This window comes from Nyctereutes procyonoides, unplaced genomic scaffold (genome assembly GCF_905146905.1).
Source record: "Nyctereutes procyonoides isolate TBG_1078 unplaced genomic scaffold, NYPRO_anot_genome, whole genome shotgun sequence".
NCBI classification, from domain to species: domain Eukaryota; kingdom Metazoa; phylum Chordata; class Mammalia; order Carnivora; family Canidae; genus Nyctereutes; species Nyctereutes procyonoides.
Genome location: NW_026575036.1, coordinates 19905372 through 19929299, shown reverse-complemented (window position 1 = coordinate 19929299; position 23928 = coordinate 19905372). Strand labels below are relative to the sequence as shown.

The 23928-nt window shown below is 38.5% G+C and overlaps 1 protein-coding gene across 1 annotated transcript in view; it reads right to left on the bottom strand.

The window, feature by feature from the left end:
* The window catches only part of PDZRN4 (PDZ domain containing ring finger 4), a 355507-nt gene that overhangs the window by 49009 nt on the left and 282570 nt on the right, over positions 1 to 23928 (bottom strand). Inside the window, exons 4-5 of the mRNA XM_055318726.1 lie at positions 13547 to 13803; positions 10166 to 10268 (exon numbers count right to left, since the gene is read on the bottom strand). Coding sequence (XP_055174701.1) covers positions 10166 to 10268; positions 13547 to 13803 — 360 coding nt within the window. The remainder of the gene's footprint in view (positions 1 to 10165; positions 10269 to 13546; positions 13804 to 23928) is intronic.

Here is a 23928-nt window from a genome sequence, read left to right as displayed (position 1 = left end):
AGTGAGGGAGTGGAGAAAAGGAAACCCTAGTGCACTGTTGGTAGGGATGGAAACTGCTACAGTCATTATGGAAAACATATGGAGGTTCCTCAAAAAATTAAAAAGAGAACTACTGTATAATCCAGCAATATAATCTGGGTTTATATATCCAAAGGAAACAAATACAAGAAACTGAAGAGATACCATGTTCACTGCAGTATTATTCACATTAGCCAAGACACAGAAACAGCCTAAGCATCAACTGATGGATGAATGGATAAAGAAAATGTGGTATATATATTTATATACCATGGAGTATTATTCAGCCCATAAAAAGAAGGAAATCCTGTCATTTGAAACAAGATGTGTGAACCTTGAGGGCATTATGCTAAGTAAAATAAACCAGATGAAGAAACACAAATACTGTGTTCTCATTCACAGGTGTAATCTAAAAAATTTAAACTCAAAAAACAGAGTAGAGCCACGGTTGCCAGGGACTAGAGAGTGGCAAAAATGGGAAGTGTTGGTCAAAACATAAAAATTTCCAGCTATAAGATGAATAAGTTCTGAGAATCTCTTACGCAGCATAATGACTTTGATTAACAACATTCTATTATATTTTTGAAAGTTGCTAAGGGAGTAGATCTTAAATGTTCTCACTATACATGCAAAAAAGATAATTATGTGAGAGGTAGAGATGTTAACTAACCTTATCCTGTTAACTAATCTTATTGTGGCAATAATTTTACAATATATACGTATATTAAGTCATCATATTGTATACTTTAAATTTATACAATGTATGTCAACTATATCTCAATAAAACAGGAAAAATGCAGATAAAGGTCACTATAGCTCCTTATAGCTAAGAAACCCTGGTGGAGGGGAATGGAAGTACCCAGATGAAATTTTATAGGAAAAATAATGTACACAGGTAAGAGAGCAACACAAAGTGTTAACTATGGTTACCTTGAATTGTACAACTGCCCATGATAGTACTTAAAATTTTTATTTTGGATATCAAATACATATATTGGATTTACTATAATCTTTGGCTCATAACACACCATCCATATTGATCATACGAGAGTCTCTTTTATTCATATTAAGTTTGATTATTTAATACATAGTGAACACCAGTGGACTCACTATGTAATTATGAACTAGAGCATTACTGAGAGCTTAAGTCTAAAGGAGAAAAGGGATAACTGTCATGCAAATATAAAATACTTCCTCTTTAAAGATTTCAGTATTTTTTCCAAGGCAATAATTTGGTGGAAAAGAAATCCCAAATGGGGTTATTTTTAGTATTTTTTCTAATTAAAAAAATAAACAGTTTTAAATAAAGCAATTTGTATTGCCTACAGCCCGCATTTGCCAGTTCTTCTTGGAAAATATTTATAGGTTAGCTTGTACTTTTTTTATCATTTTTATTTTATTTTATTTTTTTTAATAAATTAATTTTTATTGGTGTTCGATTTACCAACATACAGAATAACACCCAGTGCTCATCCCGTCAAGTGTCTCCTTCAGTGCCCGTCACCCATTCACCCCCACCCCCCGCCCTCCTCCCCTTCCACCACCCCTAGCTCATTTCCCAGAGTTAGGAGTCTTTATGTTCTGTCTCCCTTTCTGATATTCTTAACACCAAAGTTAAAGTCCGAGATAATTTAGAGAGGTGTGCTACTTTCTACCCATTGGTAAAGTACAGTACTAGACACAGACCAATGTGTGGCCTTGGACCAATGTGTATACTTTTTATAAAAACCTCTAAAATGGGGTTGATATGTTTGAAATATTAAAATATTTGTAAAATTTTAACGATCTGACTATGTGTTTGTCTTATTTTGCTCAAGTGAGTTACGTGGGAGAACCAGATGAGACAAATCATTCCAAGTAACTTTGGCATCCCCACGGAGCTCACATGTGAGGATGCTATGATTCAGGAGGTAAGTGGTCCCTTTAAGAGACAGACCTAGAACTGGGACCATATTCCTTGTTTGGACTTTTTCAACTGGATTATATTGCCTCTGGAAGGAACACTGGAATCCTTATCTGGTATTTGCTTTATAGTGAAACGACAGCTCTCCTTTTTATGCCTCCATGAAAACAATTCTTTGAAAGCAGAATAGGAGATATTGGGGAAAATGACTTGATATGCAAATATTCACCCTAAATACGACCTCCAACACCTTTCAGTAATGCAAACCATCATCTAAATGTGTATCATGAGTATCTTTGAAAAAAAAGTAGATGTCAGGATTTTGATAAAATTCATATAAGCAGTAGATGGAATCTTCATTTTATATCTAGATTCTGAGTAAAATAAGTGTGCCCTTATTCCAACCAATTTGGAAGGTGAAATTTGATTTTCATTGTTTTCTTAGGAAATAGTTTAGTGTTGTCATAATCAGTGGGGTGAATGATAGGCTTCATACTTATTTTATGAAATTATATGAACAAATTAACAATGATACAATCTCATTTCTTCCAGTAAGAAATCAAAAAGAATTACAATAATTTTGACAACTACTTCTAATTCTACAGCATTTTCTTTCTAGTCACTTCTTAAGGAGAACTTTTTCTAAAAACAGAAAATCACAACTTAGGAAAATCATTCAATTTCATAAACACAGGTTTTCAAATTAAGAAATTCTGAGTTCTGCTTGGAGTATTAGGATTATATAAAATGTGATCTAAAAGTCTCAGCCTCAACTAAAGTTTAAGTATGGAAACTAGGTCAATGTAGTATTTGCCTAGGACATTTTTGAAAATGAAAGAAGGTGCTATTCATAATTAAAGTGGAACCCTAAGCCAAACATGGGGACAAGTTAGGGCACATGAGGATGTATGGTTATCATAATAGGGGCTGAATTCTGGTCATTTTTTACCTATGTAAATTAGCTTGTCTATTTACTAGGATTCTCCAGCTTCTAAGTGTGAGGTTAAACATGCACATCTTCCTTGTTAGGATGGCAACAACAAAAAATCCAAATTTTCTTCTTCTACAATCTGGCACAAGTGTATGCTTAAATTCATTTACTCTAATCATTAGACTGTTAATTGAATTATGAGAAAAAAACAGTTTCCCACTTTATTTGAAATTTCTATTTTCCATCAGCTCTCTTCTCCTCCCTCCCCCACCATTTAACATTTTGTGTTTATGTTCAGGACATGTACAAAATAAGAACAGTAGCAGCAATGGTCAGTAATTTATCACTCCTCAAGCAAATGCTGCTGAATGCCCGCTGTGTGCTAAGGGATGAGCTACATAGGCTTTCCTGGAGATATAAAGATAATTAGAAGTGGTCATTTCTATTAAAAAGATAAACTATTTAGAAGAAAAAGGTAAGTACGTAAATAACCATAACCCAAGGCATAATGCAAAAAAAAATATAGAATGTGACATGGGAGTTCAGTGGTGGGAAAGTGTGAGGAAGTCATCTGAGGGGCAGAAATTCTCAATAAGTAAAGGTGCAGAGGAAGGATAGCACACAGCTTTCTCTGAGTATTGCCATGCTGCAGAGTTTGACCCCACTATGCCTTGAAAAGTAGGGTGGTGACAGAGGACAAAGGACCTTCAATGCCAGGCAGAGAAATTTAGAGTTAATTCAAAGAGTCGATGCACACAAGATGATGAACTGGGGAGTGATCCAGTGAGAACTCCATTTCAGAAGGGCTGGTCTGGCAGTGAGTGGTGAATAGATGAACTGCAGAGGCTGAGGATTGGCCCCAGGGAACCAAGAAAGAGCCTAGAGATAATGTCCTACACAAGGGAGGAAGCAGTGGTGATATGAAGGAGAAACGTACCACAGAGAGTCTGGAAATACAAGCTCCACTACATGACTGCTTCTCGGTTGGCCTCCGTGGTTAAGATTTTAATCTGATATAATTTGAGAAAATAGTGGTGTCATGAATAGACACTTCAATGAACCAACTCTGATAGAATATCATCTTATCCTAAATGTTCAAGTAATAAAAATATTTTCACACTTCATCTAGATCAGTTTTCAATTCAATAAATTTCCCACAAGAATGGAACTTATAAAGGTGATGTTTTTAAATGGATGATTTTATTGCTTCAGTGGTAAGTGGTATCAAATTATTTTAGATATTTCATTAATAATTCAAAATGTGACTAACAAGTGGAATAAAAAGGACTGGTGAAATATAAAGTATTCAGTGAATCAAAGCAATTCTGAAAATTCTACACTTGCACATTCTGCACACTATTTTCCCTTTTCCCTAATATCCATTGCACAGAAGGATATCACCTCTTTGTAAGTTATGTCTCATGCCCAAACATTTTCTTTCCATCACTGGTTTTCAAACTCCTTGACACATTTCCCAGAGACTCTTAGAGTCAGAATTGGCTACTTGGGAAGGCACTCAGTTCTCTGCCCATTGTTGTGTTTCACAAATTTGCTGGATGATCCCTTGGTGAGGAAGTTATAAATGAAGTACAGGGGTGGATTAGGGGATATATCAAATTCACACCAAGTATGAGATTCTTACCAGATGATAATCAACAGGGATGCATTTGCATGGAGACTATTAACATTCTATTTCATTACTCCTCTCTCCTCATCACCCCACATTTTGGCCCTTCCTTTAGAAGTATTTAACTGAAACAAAAATGATGGTTGGATTAGAACCCCGACATAAAAAACAAAATCTCTAATCACAACAGCCAAGATATGGAAACAACTTAAGTGTCTGTCAGTGGATGAATAAATAAAGCACATGTGGTTTATGTGTGTGTAGGGGTATATGTGTGTGTGTATAATGGAATATTATTCAGCCATGGGAAAGAAGGAAATTCTGCTATTTGCTACAACAGCGATGGATCTTAAGAGCATTTTGCTAAGTGAAATAAGTCAGAGAAATACAAATTTGTATAGTATCATTATATGTGGAATCTCAAAAAAGAAAAAAAAAACAAGTGCAACTCATACAGAGTCAAAAGATGATTACCAGGGACAGGAGGGTGCGGCAAATAGGGAAACATTGCAGAAGGATACAAACTTTATAAAAAAGGAACAAATACCTATTAGAAAGGGAGAGGATACCTTTTGTTACTGCATGGTGGTCCCAGGTTCTTTTCCAATTCCCCTGTATGAAAACGTACAAAGGGATTGCACTGCTCAAAAGCTGGTCCATGCAGACAGCAATGGAGATCCTCCTTCACTCATTCATCCACTATGAGCACCCAGAGTGTAGCGGTTGATGTGATGCAAAGATAAACAGGCAGGTAAGGCCTCTACCCTCACAGCCTAGAAAGAAGCGACCAAGTTCTGCAAGCACACTAGATTTTTCTCTAAGTTCATTTCACGAAGCCGCTCACAAAGATATGACTGAAATCTAGTTAATACTTATCCTCTTGCCATTTTTTTGAATGAACATCTCCTTTGATTCATAATTCTCTTTTCTTTAGCTATGTAAGAGATAGATTATCTACTTAAATTGTCACAAATTTACTGCACGTAGTCACAGGGATCCAGGAAAATACATTTCGCAAAATGACACTTCTCAGCATAGTACATGGGTTTACTTATGCTTTGCATAAGAATTGCCAAGAAGGAAAAAAAAAAGAATTGCCAAGAAGAACCTAATTAATATGCTAAGTGCTCTTTCCTATTTATAGATAACCCAAATTTCATTTTCGGGTGACATGTACATAGAACTCTGACATATACCTGTCCTCTCCTTTTTACCTACACCTCTTTAAGCCAACTTCTAACTTTCTTCTCATTTTGATGACCATGTATCCAGAAGGGGAACTTGAGGCACACTTAATTCAGGCTATTGGGTAAGCCTAATCTTAGGAGGGAGGAGTAGAAATTATCTGGAATGGCATTTTTAGGTGATGAAAACCACCAGACTTAGAGTGTGTTGCTTAAATTATTTGCTTGTCTTGGCTAACCTAATGTTTTATACTATCAAAATGTTGGACTTCAATATTAGTCCAATATTACTTCTCCATCAGCACTGACTTTTGAGAGTTAATGGCAAATGCTGCAGAAAATTCAGCATCTTCCTTGCACTCAGGCAGGGGCAAACATATCTTTATTAGGGATTGGATGAAAGGGCTCTATATTTCTTGAAGCCTTTCCCTTTAAATTATTTCTGGTAGAGGTTGGATTTGAGATCTGTCTCTGACTTGCTAAGGGCTATTTATGATTTATTTCAACCTTTAGCTCGCTCTGGAAAAAAAAAACCCACAAAGTTGAAAATAAAGAGGAAAAGATGCTTAATCCTCAGTGGTATTTCAGTGGCATGGAGCACCCTGACTCTTATGATGAGTATATTATTTAAATTTTGATATTTTTATTCTTTCTCTAAAAGATAAAATTAAAATCCTTTATCATATTTAATTAGAGGACAAGTGCCATCATTTTTAACAGAGAACACATTTAAAGCTGTGAGTCTTTTAATGCAGGCTGGTCCTCTGAGACTTTTCTGAAGCACTGTGAGGAAATTTTAAAGCCAGTCAAATAATTTTCCTAGGCAAAGTGGTGATAGGCCATGGTGAGATACGGGTGTCATTAAAATTTCATAGAGGTGCCTAACACACCAGAGTCACCATAACATTGACACGCTGACTACAGTATCTCCAAAGAAACATTTGCTGCCTATCATGGCTCTGAAGGGAGCTGTTACAGTCTATCAATGCAATAATCTGCATGTTAAAAAGTCCCTAAATATGTATTTACAAGATAGTCAGATCTGTTTTGGTCTATTGGGTCAATAATCCATGCACTAGAAGTCCCTAAATATGTATGCATAAGATAGATCAGCTTTGGTTCACTGAGTCAATAGTAAGTAGGCCTTTAAAAAGGGGCCTTTATAGTTGCACAGTTGGCGTTTTAGCAAGTTCAGAAATGCAGTTCTGTGCACTTCCTGTCTTTTAAAGAGTGGATTTATTATGCGAGTTTCAGTGGATGCCAGAAACTGTGTTTCCCTTTGGCCCATGATATTTTGCTTTTAAAAAGTCAGAAGAAAAACCACTGCAGCCCAAACTATATTACAGCTTGGAGGCAAATAATGGAAACGCGGGCCTCTAGGCAAAGACGCACTGAGCTGGGTACTGCCCTTCCTGACCAAGCCTCAGCTTCAACATCCTGGTGCATCCACCTCTCCTCTCAGCTTGCCTGACTTCGCTGCTGCGTGCAGCCTTTGCTTCCCCGTCACTCATTCTGGTGGCCAGAGGGATCTTGTGAGGGCTTCAACTCCTCTGCAGCAACTTTCCATCCTCACCGTAAAAGTGAAAGGTGCCTCAAGATAAGCCCCTCCTCCCTCTGGCTTCCCCTCCTACCACTCTGGTCCTCTTCCTTGCTGCTGGAGAACACTGGCTTCTGCTGTTCCTTAAACAGGCCAAGCATGCTTCCGCTTCAGGTCCTTTGTACTCCACCAGGAACTCTCTCCCCCTCAGAAAGCCACGTGGCTGGCTCTTACTTTCTCTAAGGTTCCTATGAGAGAGGCCTTCCCTGACCCGCCCTGTACAAGACAGCAACACTCTGTCCCAACACCACACATTTCCTTTCTCCATCACCCATGCTATTGTTCTCCATTAGCACTTACCGTCATCTAATGCATCACATCTTTACTGATTTGTTTATTATTCACCTTTCTCCCCCACAGGTTAAGCTGTCCCTGTAGGGGCTTCATCAGTCCCAGACTGAAATATGAGCCTGGTCTATTTTAAGTGTTCATTAAATATTGAAGGTAGAAGTGAAGGGAGGCAGATGGAAAGAGAATCTTCCTCTACTTCTCCGATTGCCTGTTGATGTGTGTTTGTGTTTAGGTTGAGGAGAAACAAGTATCTTTTTCTATGTATGTATGTATGTATGTATGTATGTATGTATATATGTAGGAGAGACACAGAGAGAGAGGCAGAGACAGAGACATAGGCAGAGGGAGAAGGAGAAGGAGGCTCTTCACAGAGAGCCCAATATGGGATTCCCTGAACTGGGATCACGCCCTGAGCCAAAGGCAGACGCTCAACCGCTGAGCCACCCAGGTGTCCCAACAAGTATCCTTTTCTGAGACAAAGTCCTTTCTTTGGCTATTGGACTTGTTTTCTGTAATATTCTCTAAGTGGCACAGAAGCAGTCCTTCTGGAAGGTACTCATCCATTGCATCCTCCGAGCTCCTGGAGCAGCTGAGGTCACCTCAGTTGGTCACAGAAGCACTTGACCAGTGTGCTGCTAAGTACAATAGTGCAGAAGGTGGGACTGTCGTTTCTAAATCTCCCCACTTACTGTGGCATCTACGATCGGCTCTGCCGACAGCAGTGACTAGATTTTACTGTCTAATCTAACACAGCCAGGAGGGATGGTGTAGGCCACTCTGCCCCATAACCCTAACAGACTGAGGAGTGCTAGGTAGAACCATTATTCTCTCTGGAACCTGGTAAATTATCCTTGGGATATTTCCCCCACGCCTCCACCCCCATATTTAACCATGTATGATGCTTTCAAATGCATCCTTTCTCATGATTGAAGCCTGTCACAGTAACTTCTTCCTTATTTAAATTTCACAGGAACATTCTTATTTCAATCACTCAGAAAGATGCCTTTGGCAAGAGAATCACAGCTGACAGCAAATTAATGACTATGATGCTGTGATTAGTTGAGATTAAAGGCTACAGAGGACCTGTCTGAGCATTTACCACTGTCATCATACTGATGCTGGCATCTATTTGGGATTTATATTGTTCAAAAAAGAGGATGTGGTTCAGTTATAGTAAGTCTTATAGAAAGGTAAGGAAATCTGTCTGTATTGGAATATTCAATAATATGCTAATTAATTAACATAATTTTTACTGTTCACCTGTTAGCCTAAGCAAGTCTTTCTTCCATGTCCTCCCCCTGAGCACAGATTTATTTTAATAAAACTTGAAGGCACAAACTAGATAGAAAGCTGAAGTGATTTAGATAATTCCAGTCCCTAAACCCAAAGTATTCATTAACTGAAAGAAAAACATCATTTAATCTTGAATTATTTGGGTAAGTGACTGACTTAATTTTGTAATCTATTTTTCAGGAGAAGACAAAACTTAATGGATATTTCAGTACATACCAGTCCTTGAATGGATTTATAAAATAAAACTTCTCAATCAACTTAATGAAGAAGGGATAAAAAATTAGCAGGAACAACAACACCCAAACCATCTACTCAGATACTAAGTAGCATTGCACATCTTTCCATATTCTAGCCAAAAAGAAATAATGATTTCTGTAATCCCCAGCAATGACTTTTGCAGGGGGAAGATTTCAAATAAATGTCTATTTGCTTTAGGTAAGCTTCACTGAATCAGCCTTATTTGATTTCAGATCCTCCTAAGGGAAGAGATTTCAGGATTTCCTGGTTGTAAAACGGAAAAGAACATTTTGCTGAACTTGTATGACATCATCTAAAGCATTAAAAGGGCAGATAATCATGGGTTCTCTACCTGTTTACCAAAGCTTCTTTACCTCTTCAATCTACTTTATTTCCAAATGTCAGACTGGTTTGAAACCTTTCAAAGATTTATAGACTGCAGCAGCAGAGGAAATATTAGGATAAATCCTTTAACTTTTGTGAAAGCTTTTAAATAATTAATCGATGGGCTTTTGGAATTGTTATATATCACAGTACATATACTCTAGCGTATACTATGTGAAAGTAAACAACAAAGAGCATTAGGCTATTCTCTCTCTAGGAAGTCAGTGAAACTACTTTTTATGGTATATACTTGAGTCACAACTAAAGAGAATATTGAGTAAGTGAAAGAAAACATAGCATATAAAACAATTTAGTTTATCAATTAAAATCAAAATGCTGTACACTGAATGAAAATAGCAAGCACAGTCTTGGTTTTAAATATAATTTCTTTTTTAAGCACTACTTGAAAATTATCTTATATTACAGAAGGATGAAAACATGTAGCTTCCATAATATTATTCATAAAAGTTAACAAAAATGCAAGCAAATTATTTTCAAGTTTATATTATAAAAATGTTTTCCAATACATTTAAAATAATAGACCAAACAGCTTAAACAAATAATACTTAACAGAACTTACCCTAGATATGTAATAGACAAAATATTTCCCACAGTAATGAATTAATTTTTTCTTTGTTGTGTATAACCCCACAATGATAATATCGTGAAGAAATGTGAAGAGGTTTGAAAATGATCTTACCTCATATTCAAAGTCCTCTGCTCTGTCTACATCAGCAGGCAAGCTGGAAAGGTACTCATTGTCCTCATAAAATTCATGCTCCATCGGATGAAGAGAATGGCAGCTATGGGGAATGTAGCAATATGATAGAAATGGATCAAAAGGGTCAAGATTAACACTGATTTTAGAATTTCACTTGTTTTCTCTGCTTTGCAATAAGACCTGTAGCAAGCCAGCCTTCAAGTGAACTAGAAGCTCAGAAAGAGCAATTGCTTTTCTTTCTCCCCTACACGAGGTCCATCAATTTGATTTTCTGAGAGAACACCAAAAATAAGGGCCCATGGCCAGAACTGTACTCCAAAGAGTCTGATGTGACATCTCTGACAGACCATCATGCTTGATACTCTCTGGCTTGCTTCCATTCCACCAATTGTGATTTGCTCCATCCATGGGTGTGTGGCCTTTGAGACTGAAGTCTACCCAAAGGGGGAATTTGTAACAAAGTACTACCAATTTCATAATACACAGCCCCAAACTGTTTTTTGAAATCTGTTTTCAAAGCACATATTTTTCAGATTGTAAAACACACTTACATTGTCCTCATTCCTTCATATCTCTTTCCTTGTTCTGTCTTGTAACCCACATTTTCCCCCTCTTTGATAGAGGGCCTGTGCACAAATATTAATCAGCATTCATGGTGATACCTCACTGGAAATTCCTATAGGCCATAGGGTTTCATAATCCCGACAATTCAGAGAGGATTAAAGGAAATGAGAGGGATTTGAGGCATTGTACATGACTTTTTATATGCCTTACTTTGGAAAAAAAAAAGTTTTTTTTTTAATTATTTATTTATTTGAGAGAGAGAGAGAGAGAGAGAGAGAGAGAGAGAGAGAGAGAGCACACAAGCAGGATGAGGAGCAGAGGGAGAAGCAGACTACCCACTGAGCAGAGAGCTCACGTGATCCTGTGACTCCAGGATCGTGACCTGAGCCAAAGATAGGCTTTTAACCGACTGAGCCACCCAGGTGCCCCTGGAAAAATATTTTAAATAAATTACAGAAATGCTATAAAATTACTGTATGTTGTGATATGGATCTTATACATTACACCATATGAAGGCTAAGTACAGTTTAACAGCAAAGGGCATGAGGGCATCTCTATTTCTAGAAGTCAGTGAAAAAGAGTCAGTGCAATTAACCAAGTTGATGGCAGGTGAGACTTCTCTAAGCCTCGTCAGGGTGGACATTACTGAAAAACTGGAGTTAGTAGTATAAACTAGCTTCCATATCTCTAGCTCAAAGGTGAGAAAGAGAGACGCAATGCTCCTGGTGCCCTCACACAGTCAATGTAAATATTCTACTAGTCCCTTCTCACTGCGACTTATGGCTGTCATCTCCATATAGGGTTAATCGACGTGAGCCCTGATAGCAAAAGCAGTATATGCAGCGTCTTGCCTGCTGATCTAACAGGTAAACTGTCCTCGCTTAAATTTGGACTGGCTCTGAAAACCCATTTGGGTTGGTAAACCATTAAGCTCGCTGCTTTGGGCATCTGATGCATTTCTCTTGTCTTTCAGTTGTTAAGAAGGGAGCCTTATTCATTCATTCAATAAACATTTATTGTCTACCAGATGCCAGGCCCTATGCCAAGTGCTGGAAATCTATTGGTATACCAAATCCAATTCTTGCCCTATTAATTGAGTAGAGCAGTAAAGTGGGAATGTTAATATAATGTGATACTTCAGGGGAAATATGGAATCTGAGAGCAGATTGGGGTGGGGGGGGGTGTCCCTATTGCAGTTCTAGGAAGCTTGCAAGAAGAGGTTGCATTTAAGCTGAGATCTTCAGGACTTATGGAGAGCAATACCAGATACTGGTTAAGAGAGTGGGTACTGGGGTCAGACCCCTCAGGCTCAGAAGCCTAAGTAAGTGGCCCTATCACTTTCTTGCTATGTGACCTTGGACAATTTACTTAACATCTTCCCTCATCTGTGATGGTAATAATACAGTGCACTACCTCAAAAGATTGTTGTGAGTACTAAATGAGTTAATAAATGTAAAACACTTGGAATATTACCTAAAACATGTCAGATTAGCTAATAAATTTTAGATATTATTCATTCAAGAGAATGTTTATTGGAAAGCTACTCTGTGTCAGGCTGTACTCATAAATATTATATACTTGTTTGCCTGTGTATTCTCCATCTCCTTCTCTAGAAGGTAGGCACTGACTTTATTTTTGTTCCCAGTTTTATGCCTGGCACCTAGTTCCAGTGCCTGATAAAGAGGGCTACTTAATGAGTAGTGGTTGCATAGATAGAGTCCTAAGCAGATAAGCAGGGCCCCTATTCTCCTAGAGCTTGAAGTCTCAAGGAGTTGTTTCCAAAACATGCCTGTACATTAAAATTGCCTACGGAGATTTTTGAAAAATTTTCAGACTTGAGCCTCACTCTAAAAATGCCTTTCTAATTGGCCTGACATGGGATTCAGGCATTGTATTGACACTGCTTTTCAAAATTCCCTGGCGATTCTAATGTATGCATGTAAACCACTGAAATGAACCTAATGAAAGCCACTAGAGTGGCTTGATCAGATCTGTGTTTTATGAAGTGCAGGATGGGTTGTAGTTTAAAGAGACTATTGTTCTTATAAATCAAACTCTCAATAATATTTGAATATTTGCTTTAAAATTCCCAGAACATAATGTATGGGACAAAACATACTTCCTCATAAAACAAAACTGTACAAGTAGGATTATTGGAATAAAATATCTCCAGCTGCCTTTAAATGAGATAAAAATAGGGAAGAAATATTCCTTTAGTAGATCCTTATTTCACAGCTCCACACTTACTCACTGAGAGCCAGGATCTTTTGTTTACATCTCAATATATTGGATAATTTCTTTCTTTGGAGAATTGCACTTTAATTAAATTAATTTCCTCACTTTTCCTTTAAAGAAGAGAAAAGCAAGAGTGAAAGAGAGAGCGGTGACCCACAGAGGAGAATATAGTGCCAACATGCCACTTCTGTGTCAGGCTTAATAAGGTTTTTGGCAGCTTTGGTGAGAAAAGCTATTTCCCTGACCAGTGCTCATGAGTAGCATGAGGCTTTTGATGGCTGGAAATATGAAGACGAACTCATCAGAGCCAGAATTTTTCATTGCTCCTCAGCAAGCATGATTCCTAAAGTGAAGCAACTGTGTAGGTCAGGGAATATAGCTAGCAGGGCCAGCTGAGAACTAATTGGACTTAGACACAGTGGAGACATTTTCCAAACAGAACTGAGAGTCCTGTCTCTGTAATTGTCAACTTGCTAGCATGACTGTTTCTCTCCAACACCTCCCTGAAACACTGAATGCAAACAAATAGGGCTTTGGGAAAAATGACAGAAAAAAAAATACCTGTCTGAGAGCAGGAATGGACAGACGTCTGGCACTGGAGGGGTAGGTGGCCTCAGTTTGGCCAGAGCCATGATGTGTTCGAAGGTGATGTCTGTCTGAGTGCTGGCGTTCATGAGCTGCACTTCTGGGGCCGTTCCATAGGCTGGTTTACTGAGAGGTGTTCGTCTTAGCACCTGGACCACAATGGGCTCCTTGGCATTTCGAAAAGCTTCCACTGCCTCTTCATGGGTGGCCTTTGAGAGATCCTTCCCATTGACCTGTGAAGATAAAAAGACATTGCTCATCTTAGAGGAAAGAACAGAGAGGTTGTCATCATAGATTAATAAAAGGTGGGGAGGGTAAGTTTAAGCCAGCTCTGATATGAATTCTGTAAAGCAATATTTAATCAGACACTGACATTTATTGAACTCTTCACCAATGCGTGGAAGTGAAGAAGACTAGGAAAACAATTGCTTCCTGTTTCATTAGGAAGTATGCTATCAGGATCATTAGTAAAGATTTAAAAGTTTAAATCACACATTTGGTGAGAAAATGCTCACCCAAATATTCAGATAGGTAGAAATGGTAAGTATATCTTCTTTTTTTTAATTTTTTATTTATTTATGATAGTCACACAGAGAGAGAGAGGGGCAGAGACACAGGCAGAGGGAGATGCACCGGGAGCCCGATGTGGGATTCGATCCTGGATCTCCAGGATCGCGCCCTGGGCCAAAGGCAGGTGCCAAACCGCTGCGCCACCCAGGGATCCCTAAGTATATCTTCCTAAAAAATGTTTTATCCACCTCCTGGTGGGATTTTTTAAAAAAATTATTTATTTATTCATGAGAGACACAGAGAGAAAGAGGCAGAGACATAGGCAGAGGGAGAAGCAGGCCCCCTCAAGGACCCCGATGCGGGACTCAATCCTGGACCCCGGGATCATGCCCTGAACCGAAGGCAGACGCTCAAACCTTGAGCCACCCAGGCGTCCCTCTTGGTGGGATTTTCAATATTTAATCCAAGCCTTACCAGCCTGAAATCTAATTCTTTGGGTATTGTTGAATTTCTTTCATATTCATAATTTTTTTAAAATCCAAGACAGTGTTATTGTCATGTACATTTTATCCTAAATCCTTGCTGTTCAAAGTGTGGTCTGCGGACCAGCAGCATAAGCATGGCATTAGAGATTATTAGAAATGTAGTATCCTGCCCCTATCCCAGACCCACTGAATCAGAATTGGCATATTAACAAGATACCAACTGATTTATATGCTCTTCAAAGGAGCACTGCTCTAAAACATCTCTGAGTATGCTACGTTCTTTGGATCCTCACCTGTTTTAATTTATAACAATTTATGACTCTCCAAGGTAGCCCTGGACATAACAGGGAAGAGGGAACGTTTGCCTTTGCCCTCTATCATGGCTTCTCAGCAGGGCCAAACCACTGGCATCTGGGAGAGAGAAATTTCTTTTTGTGAGACTCTCCCATGCCTAATTATCAAGAGCCAGGGCTGTTTGCTAGCCTTTGTGGTACTCCAAACACTCACACACTTTTCTAAACACCCTTTCCAGTGGCAGTACAGACTGCTCTCAAATAGCTGTCAATTTATTTCCCTAAAACAGGTCCTGATAACAGAGTCCCTTCGTGGAAGTTGTGTTTTAATAAAGGACTACAGCATGCTGAAATAGCTTCACAGTTCCCACCCTAGATGAATCAATAATGTTGGCTTTTGAAAATAGGAAGAGATACTTGGGGGCATAATACTGTGCTTAAAATCCCTGAAATTATACCATTTCTAGACAACTAAGCCATCTGCCTGTTGGGGAGGCTCTGATAACTGCTATGCACCAGCAAATCCTTAGAGATCCCTGGGTGCCTTAAAAAGAAGCAAAGGGAGTTGCTGAGTTGCAGTCATAGAGCGCTTGCTGACATCCAAATGAGCACATTCTCTCTCCCTGAGTAGACAAAGAATATGTGTGTGCTCAGAGCAAGTGAGGGGTGTTTGGGGGTAAATGACACAATGCTAGGTAGAAATTGTCATGTCATGTAGAGACAGGCTTAATGACCTGGAGGAGCTAATTTACTCAATGGGCCCTGAAAGAGTTAATGTGCCTTCAAAAATCAAGCAATTAAGTTTCCTCACCAGCAAAACATGTCCCAGTAGTTCTTGGATCACTTAGTATGAAACTCCAGTAGAAGATACGAATGGTTACCTACCTGTGTGCACACACTCATGAATCTATACGTTCTCACTCTGATTCTTTCCTCCATGGACTAACATTGAATATTATTTGTGAATTCTTACACAACCTTGGAATGTCTGGATGGCTCTGGGCATATGGGAATATGTGAACAAGGGACATCGATGGACATAGTCTTTCATTCCTTGAGCTGTTGGACTACAGCACATTTGGAAAGGGGCCACCACTGTCACCCTAAGGATGTGTAATAAGTGGGTGGCAAGTGAAGTCCAAGAATGGAAAACCACAACCTAAAATCTATCCTCTCACGTTGGATGGTGTCATTCTTTATGTTTCCTCCTGCGGTCAGTATTTATAAACTCCGGGGTTGTAGAAGATGGTCCAGTGGTAGGTCAGATTGTTCTGCCAAAATCTGTGTGGTAGGGAGAAATTGTCCTTTGTCTCCAGGCTTCTGCTTTATGGTGCCCCTTCAGTTTAGTGACTATCCACTCCTGCAAAGTCTTATATCCTTCCCATTCTGCAAAGAATTCTTGGTCATAATCCATTATTGACTACTTAAAACCTACGGGAACATGTCAATATGTTCCCTTTTCCTACACGCCTGGCATTTAAAGTAACCTCTCATAGAAGTAGAATGAAAGAAGACAGTGCCCTTTTTGAAGGACTTCAAGCAATATACGAGGGTAAAAGGAAAAATAATTTGTGGCCAGCGTGTCTTCCAGTCACACATTAAATCCTTCTAATGCATAAATTGTGTGTCATTAAGTAGTGAGCAGACTAATACCATTATTCTATTTCCTCCCCAAGGTGGCTTAGCACCTTGCCTACCACGTAGTCTTGGTATTCCATTGTTTCTTACTTGTTTTAGTGATTTTTCAAAGCAAGAATAATTTTTAAAAAGTGAGTTCCTTACTGATTATTTCTGCAAAATCCAGAAAAGTATAACAATTTCTGCAGAAACATAAAAATTACTGAAGAGTATTGTAAGCTGTAAAATAATTAGTTCTTATTATAATGCTTAGTATATGCAGACAATATTAGCGTTCCTACAGCAAGATCAATAGCTATTGATTCTAAGACCTATACATTCATTCATTTACAATTATAGCATTTATATGCAAATTTCTTTCTTTCTTTCTTTCTTTCTTTCTTTCTTTTTTTTTTTTTTTTTTTTGCTTTAAGGACAATCAAATACAATCTTAAAAAAAGGACAGTCAATATAATTTCAAATATCTTACTTCCCCATTGGGAATGCTCTTTTCTTCCAGTTATCATGCAGCTGACCTCTATTTTCATAAGCTATTTAATATCTCTCAAAGTAAAGAAGTCTATGACCTTTAAAGGCTCTACTGTCCCACGTGATCCCTTAGAAAATGTAAGCACTGATGATACAAAACACTTTTTTTTTTCACTTCACTTGAAGTTCATCAACATACTGTTAGCCTACCAAAAAGGTCACCATTTTATAAATTATGCCTTTCACAACAACAAAAAAGAATAGCTTAATTGGGGTTTTCTGGCAATTCCTTTGCTCAGCTATCATCAGTTACAGCTAGGAAGAAGAACATTGGGAGAATATCTGAGGTTTTAATCCTATAGAAAAAAAGTCTGTGGTAAATTAATAAATAAATTAATAGCCAAACCTCATTTTTTTCCAAGTGGCTAGATCCTAAACCAACAACACAGTATCTGGTACTCATGGTGCCATATTCTTATCATTCTATTTCTTTCCCATCATATTCTTTCCCTCCTTTCCTTCCCTTGCTTCCTTCTCCCACCCCTCCTTTCTTCTCTCTGTGTCCCAACCTTGCTTTTGTACAACCTACATATCATTTTTATTTGTTTTGTGAAATGAGACAGGAGATAGAGAAGCCCTCTCTTAAAGGTGTTCCATCTAATATAGGCAGTCATGGGTATAGGCCCAAAATGTTCTAGGTGCCTACTAAAAGGAGAGAAGCAAAAGTGCCAAAAGAGTAACAGGGACATTAATGTTCAGGAGGAAAAACTGGATAAAAAGGGTTGGGAGCAACACTGATGGGGAGAGAGGAGAAATAACTTGAAAATTAAAGGAGAAATATGGAAAATGGGGTTTGAGTTTGAAGTTGGCAGAGGGTTTCAAAAAGGCTGACAATTTGATTTAAGCATGGCATAGAGAAAGACACTTTTTTATTTTATTTTTTATTTTTATTTATTTATGATAGTCACACACACACACACACACACAGAGAGAGAGAGAGAGAGAGAGAGAGAGAGAGAGAGAGGCAGAGACATAGGCCGAGGGAGAAGCAGGCTCCATGCACGGGGAGCCTGACGTGGGACTCGATCCCAGGTCTCCAGGATCGCACCCTGGGCCAAAGGCAGGCGCCAAACCGCTGTGCCACCCAGGGATCCCAGACACTTTTTTAAAAAAGATTTTATTTATTCATGAGAGACACAGAGAGAGAGGCAGAGACGTAGGCAGAGGGAGAAGCAGGCTCCAGTGGGGAGCCTGATGTGGGACTTGATCCCAGGACCCTGGGATCATGACCTGAGCCATAGGCAGATGCTGAACCACTGAGCCACCCTGATGCCCCAAGAAAGAGACTTTTTAGTGAAGCTGTTGTTGAATGGTGCAGGTAAGCGGTTAGATGTCATAATAAACACGGAAGTCTATGATATGATTCCCTCTATCAATCTAACATATGGCATTTTAGTAACTGGTCAAAACTGATTTGGTTCTGCTACTACCGAGCAACAAGAGTATAGCAGCTAGAGTATAACTGCAAAGACTCATGGGCTCACTATTTGACCAGGGGCTAGCAGTCCCAAAGTGGGATGACTAGACTCTCCAAAGGTGACCGAGCCACCGATTTGAGATAAATGAGAAACCAGAGCATTATGCACCTCAAGAGGTTATCAGAATTGGCCACAGCATAAGAAAGGAAATGAAGATGCCAATGGTAAAAGTTCTAGGATAAATAGGTTGTCCTCCTAACAACTAAATTTGGAACCGGAAGCAAGTGGAAGGAGTAGCCTTAATCATGTCAAACTTGAAGCATTTTTAAGTCACTCAGATGAACTAATGAACGGATGACTGGTGACTAAATGAAAAACTGATCATAGGAAACTATCCTCTGGGAAGGATTCCCTCTTACCCCAGCACTTACAGGTTGATAAGTTGAAAACTATACAGATATGGAAAAACCAGTGTCTTGTTTCTAAAAAGTTATTTTCTGTTTTATCGATAGGGATAAGTGGATAGGAGGAAAGTAGTCATTTTTCAGCAATCAATGCAAAAGAAGTACGAATACATTTGTTGTGGCAGATGGGCTAATTAATCCATAAGCAACTTGTGAATGTTAAGTAAAGAATATAGCTTTTCATATGTAAACCATATCACGGCAATGTTTGATGAGGCTTCTGTTTAACGAACAATCTACCCTTTTGGATAAACTGCAAAATCTGGGCCACTTGTCAGCAACCTCCCCAGAGTGAATGGTGGCCTCAGCTTGGATATGAGCTACGCTCCTTTGATTATTCCTCCAAATCCAGCCACATGCGAAATTTTCTTGAGTATCAGAAAACAAACAGGCTTTTCTTTTTTTTTCCTTTTGAAGTGCAAACAAGTGCACGAATAACCAAGTCACCCTGGTGAGTTGCCATTTCTGGAGTCAGCTGTTTGGGAATGATGAGGGTTTCCAAACCTCTGTTTCCTCTTATGAAAAGGCCTTTTATGCATCTGTGCCTTTCATAGGAGAAGACATAGAAAAATACTCAATAGAAGTATAGAATACCAAAGACTATGTGCAATCGATATGGCCCAATTTCAAGTTGAAAAGAAGTATAAAGTACTTGAATATTATTTGTTTTTATGCTTACAAAATTTTTATTCATTCATTCATCATTCATTCTCAGCTTTACTGAGGTATAGATGACAAGGAAAATTGTAAGATATTTAACATCTACATCATGTTGATTTGATAAATGTATATATCATTAAATGATTCTGACCATCTACTTAACATATCCATCATTTTACATATTGATTAATTAGTTTTTTTGGTAAGAACATTTAAGTTCTACTCTCTTTGCAAATTCCAAGGATATAATACAGGGTTATCAACTATAGTCACCATGATTTACATTTAGATCTCAAGAGCCGAGCAGTATAATTCTGGTTGGGCATGGCAGTTTATAAGATCTACCCCTTTCACCAATAAATACGGGATTAATTTTGACTAAAGTCCCCAAAAGGATGCCGGTCAAATTCTCTACCTGATAATTAGGGAGGTGTTGTAAAAACATGTTTTAGCAACATTTTATAGAAGGAGGAAACGATATTTAAATTACTGCTAAAATGTTTGGTACGGAAGAAATTTAAAAAATCTAAACCCTAGAGACATTAAATCACTTGTCATATATAATTTATAAATACATGTTAAGGATTTTAAGCAAAAAAATTTCTAAACTTGGTATGTTTGCTTCCATTGGACATCTGTCATATAAATTAAGAATAGCACAGTATAAAAATATTTATAGTGAAAAGAACACAGAGAATAAGAACTATGCAAAATCATATGAAGAAAACCTAGTAAGAGATTGACTTAAATTAGTTTTGACCTCTTTTTAATGTTATTAATGAGCAAAATAATCACTGGCAGGTTTATGATAATTATGTAATTTCAGAGGATAAGAATACAAAAGAATGTTAGATTGCCTTAAACCAAAAGTCTGTGTAGTACAGTGTTCTGTTTTGAAAGTGCTAATACTGGATTTTTGGAAGAGAATAAATATGTAATTATCACATCTGATATAATGAGCAGAGTTACCAAGAGTGATCCTAGGGCTCCTTTTGGCTTATTTGGATCATGAGGGACTGGTAGCTTCATTGTCCTGGTGTGTGGGTGTTACAGATTTCCTTGAGCTCCAAAGCCCCCCAAAGGCTGGGCAACTGGCTTTCCCAGCCAAATGGGAGTAACTACCTTCTAACCCAGACATTCTTCACCTCTTATAGTCTGTTTCCTTACAAATAATGTTCCCAAGAGAAGAGAGAGCAGCAGTAGCGGAGGACAGGAGGGGAGGCGGGAATCCTCCACTGGAATACAGACCTAATGCATGTTCAGCGGTATGGGGCCTCTGCATGACTCCCTGTGCTGCTCACTCCTGACTTGTATGTTTTCCTAATAAAGACTGTTGCCTACCTATACAACTTGTGACATTGTAGGATTTGCCCTTAATAACCTTTGTGTGACATGATACACATTTACAACCTAAAAAATTGAATATATCAAAAATGCTTATATATGTAGTAATGAATTGCAGACCCCCAGTAACCAAAGGAGGTATTTAGAAAGTCTGTTGTTATGTATAACTGATTGTGACACTGACGTCACTACAGTAGGGCAGTATGCTAGTTCCTGATCCTTTTTACAGCATACTTTGATGGAGAGGTGTTCCTGAATGCAAGCAAGACTCATCTTCAACTTTTCTAATTAAGATATTATAGACTCATTCTTTGTGAATTTATCTTTTTTAAAAAAGATTTTATTTGTTTATTCATGAGAGAGAGAGAGAGAGGCAGAAACACAGGCAGAAGGAGAAGCAGGCTCCATGCAGGGAGCCCGATGTGGGACTTGATCCCGGGTCTCCATCCCAGAACTCCAAGATTACGCCCTAGGCTGAAGGCAGGCGCTAAACTGCTGAGCCACCCAGGGATCCCCTATCAGAACTATTCTTGACCAAATTTATAAACTTGGTTATCGGAAATCTTGGGGATGCATCATTCATAATTGCTTTTTCCTTTATCTTTTTTTAAATTTTTTAAAAGATTTTATTTATTTATTCATGAGACACACACACACACACACACACAGAGGCAGAGACACAGGCAGCAGGAGAAACAGGCTCCATGCAGGGAGCCCAACGTAGGTTTCGACCCTGAGACTACAGGATCAGGCCCTGGGCTGAAAGCGGCGCTAAACCGCTGAGCCACCTGGGCTGCCCTATCTTTTTTTTTTTTTTTTTTTTTAAGATTTTATTTATTTATTCATGAGAGACACAGGCAGAGGGAGAAGCAGGCCCCATGCAGGAAGCATGTGGGACTCATCCAGGGTCTCCAGGATCAGGCCCTGGGCTGAAGGCGGTGCTAAACTGCTGAGCCACCTGAGCTGCCCACCTTTGATTATCTTTTGTTTCATTTTTTTTGTATCCCCTTTTTCTGTATCTTCTGTTTCTTTCATGATGCTCATTGCTACCTCCTTCTCTTAGTCTAAGCTTTCCCATTTGGAAGTGTTTATTTATATAAATTTATTCCTGTTATTAAAGAACAGGTCATATGTTTTGATTCTTACTGAAGGAAATAAATTGAAATACATACAACATAGTTTTATTCACCTCTTTATAAATAAATTTATTTTCCTTCATGTGAATGAAAGAAATGGAGGTACTCTTTGGCACATGAGCTGGTGGTTCTTGGTTTGTCTATCAGATGCACGGTCTACTCTTCTTTGCCCAGTTCAGAGCTCTGAGACGCTGACCACTGTGTACTGCATCACTAGGCTCCCTGCTTTATGTATTTTGTTTGGTTCAGTTAATGGTAAGAGAGCTGGTAGTCTGTGTCTTTATCCAGGCCCCTGGCTTTCAGGACACCGATCTTGCTAGGTTGTGTTCACATCTCTTGTTCACTTTCCCCTTTCAAGTCTATGGGCAGTAAGGACTTCTCTTTCTATTGCAATTCTCTACATTTTTTTTTCCACTCTGCTCACACCTCCTGTAAGTTGCTACCTCATTAAACTCACTTCAATTAAATCCTTCGAATGCATCTTCCATTTCCTTCTGGGACCCTGCCTAATGCAACAAGACATAAATTCTTCTGATTTTAAAAATAACAACAAAAATAAGGCAAAAGCTGAAACTTATCATCTTTGCAAAGTAAGTTCACTACCAAAATTAGTTGCATCAAAGATATAATACCTAATTTTTTGGATTTAGCAGAAACTTCATTTTTAAGGGAGAATGAAAGTACAACTTTTATTGATATCACAGAGCAATTTTAAAGTATTCACATATTTGATGTGCATGGTGCATAGAATATCCTGGGATCCCTGGGTGGCGCAGTGGTTTGGCGCCTGCCTTTGGCCCAGGGCGCGATCCTGGAGACCCGGGATCGAGTCCCACGTCGGGCTCCCGGTGCATGGAGCCTGCTTCTCCCTCTGCCTGTGTCTCTGCCTCTCTGCCTCTCTGTCTCTCTCTGTGTGACTATCATGAATAAATAAATAAAATCTTTTTTTTTAAAAAAAGAATATCCTTCAGTTGGTCTTTGTCTAGTGTTTGGTTTTGTATTTTTTGGCCTAAAAGTGGCATTGTGTCTTTCTCAGTCTATCCTATTAGGAAGCACGTAATATGGATTTGTCTTTACTGGTGAGGTTAACCTTGAGGACTTCACGAAAATGAGAGGGTGAGGGGTGGTGGAAGGGAGAGAATGAATCTAAACCAAATGTAACATAATGTTAAAAATTGGGGAACCCAGATGAATGGTATTTGGGAATTCTTTGTACTATTCTTGCAACTTTTTGATAAGCCTGAAATTATGCTGAAATAAATGTTTCAAAATCTTGTTGTATTTGTTATTAGCTAAAAACAGTCACGCTGGAATCAGAGTTAAAAATATAAGGAATTGTTGGACACAGAGCTTCTTCAGAGTTTGTTTCTAGATTTGCATATTGTTAGAGAAACAAATTCCCCCTCTGCACCGAACGTCTTTTTTTCTTGTGCATGTGCATGCACGCACACACAGACATACACACACATCCCTACAGCAAAAAACACAGATTGGTATCACCAACTTTATCATTGTCATAACAATTCATCTACTGAATATCACCTGAAATCCTGTTCTCCTCCAAGCTGAGCTATTTAAAAAGATAGATGGTTGCCTTCTGGCTAATTGTGGGAGCTCTTTCATTACTATAAAAAGACTTTTTATATCTCAAGTGACTCTATAAGCAGTGAATAATGACTTGAAGTCTTTGGAGAAGAGTCCACTGATAAAATGGTAGGATAACAACTACTTACTGACCTTTTACTTCCTAAGATAATACTAAGCCGATGTAGCTGATTATTAATAAACCTATCCATTGAGTTTTGACATATCAGATCCAAGTATGTTAAACTTAATGAGAAATTCTCATGCAGACATAAAATTTTCTGCAATGGGCCTAAGG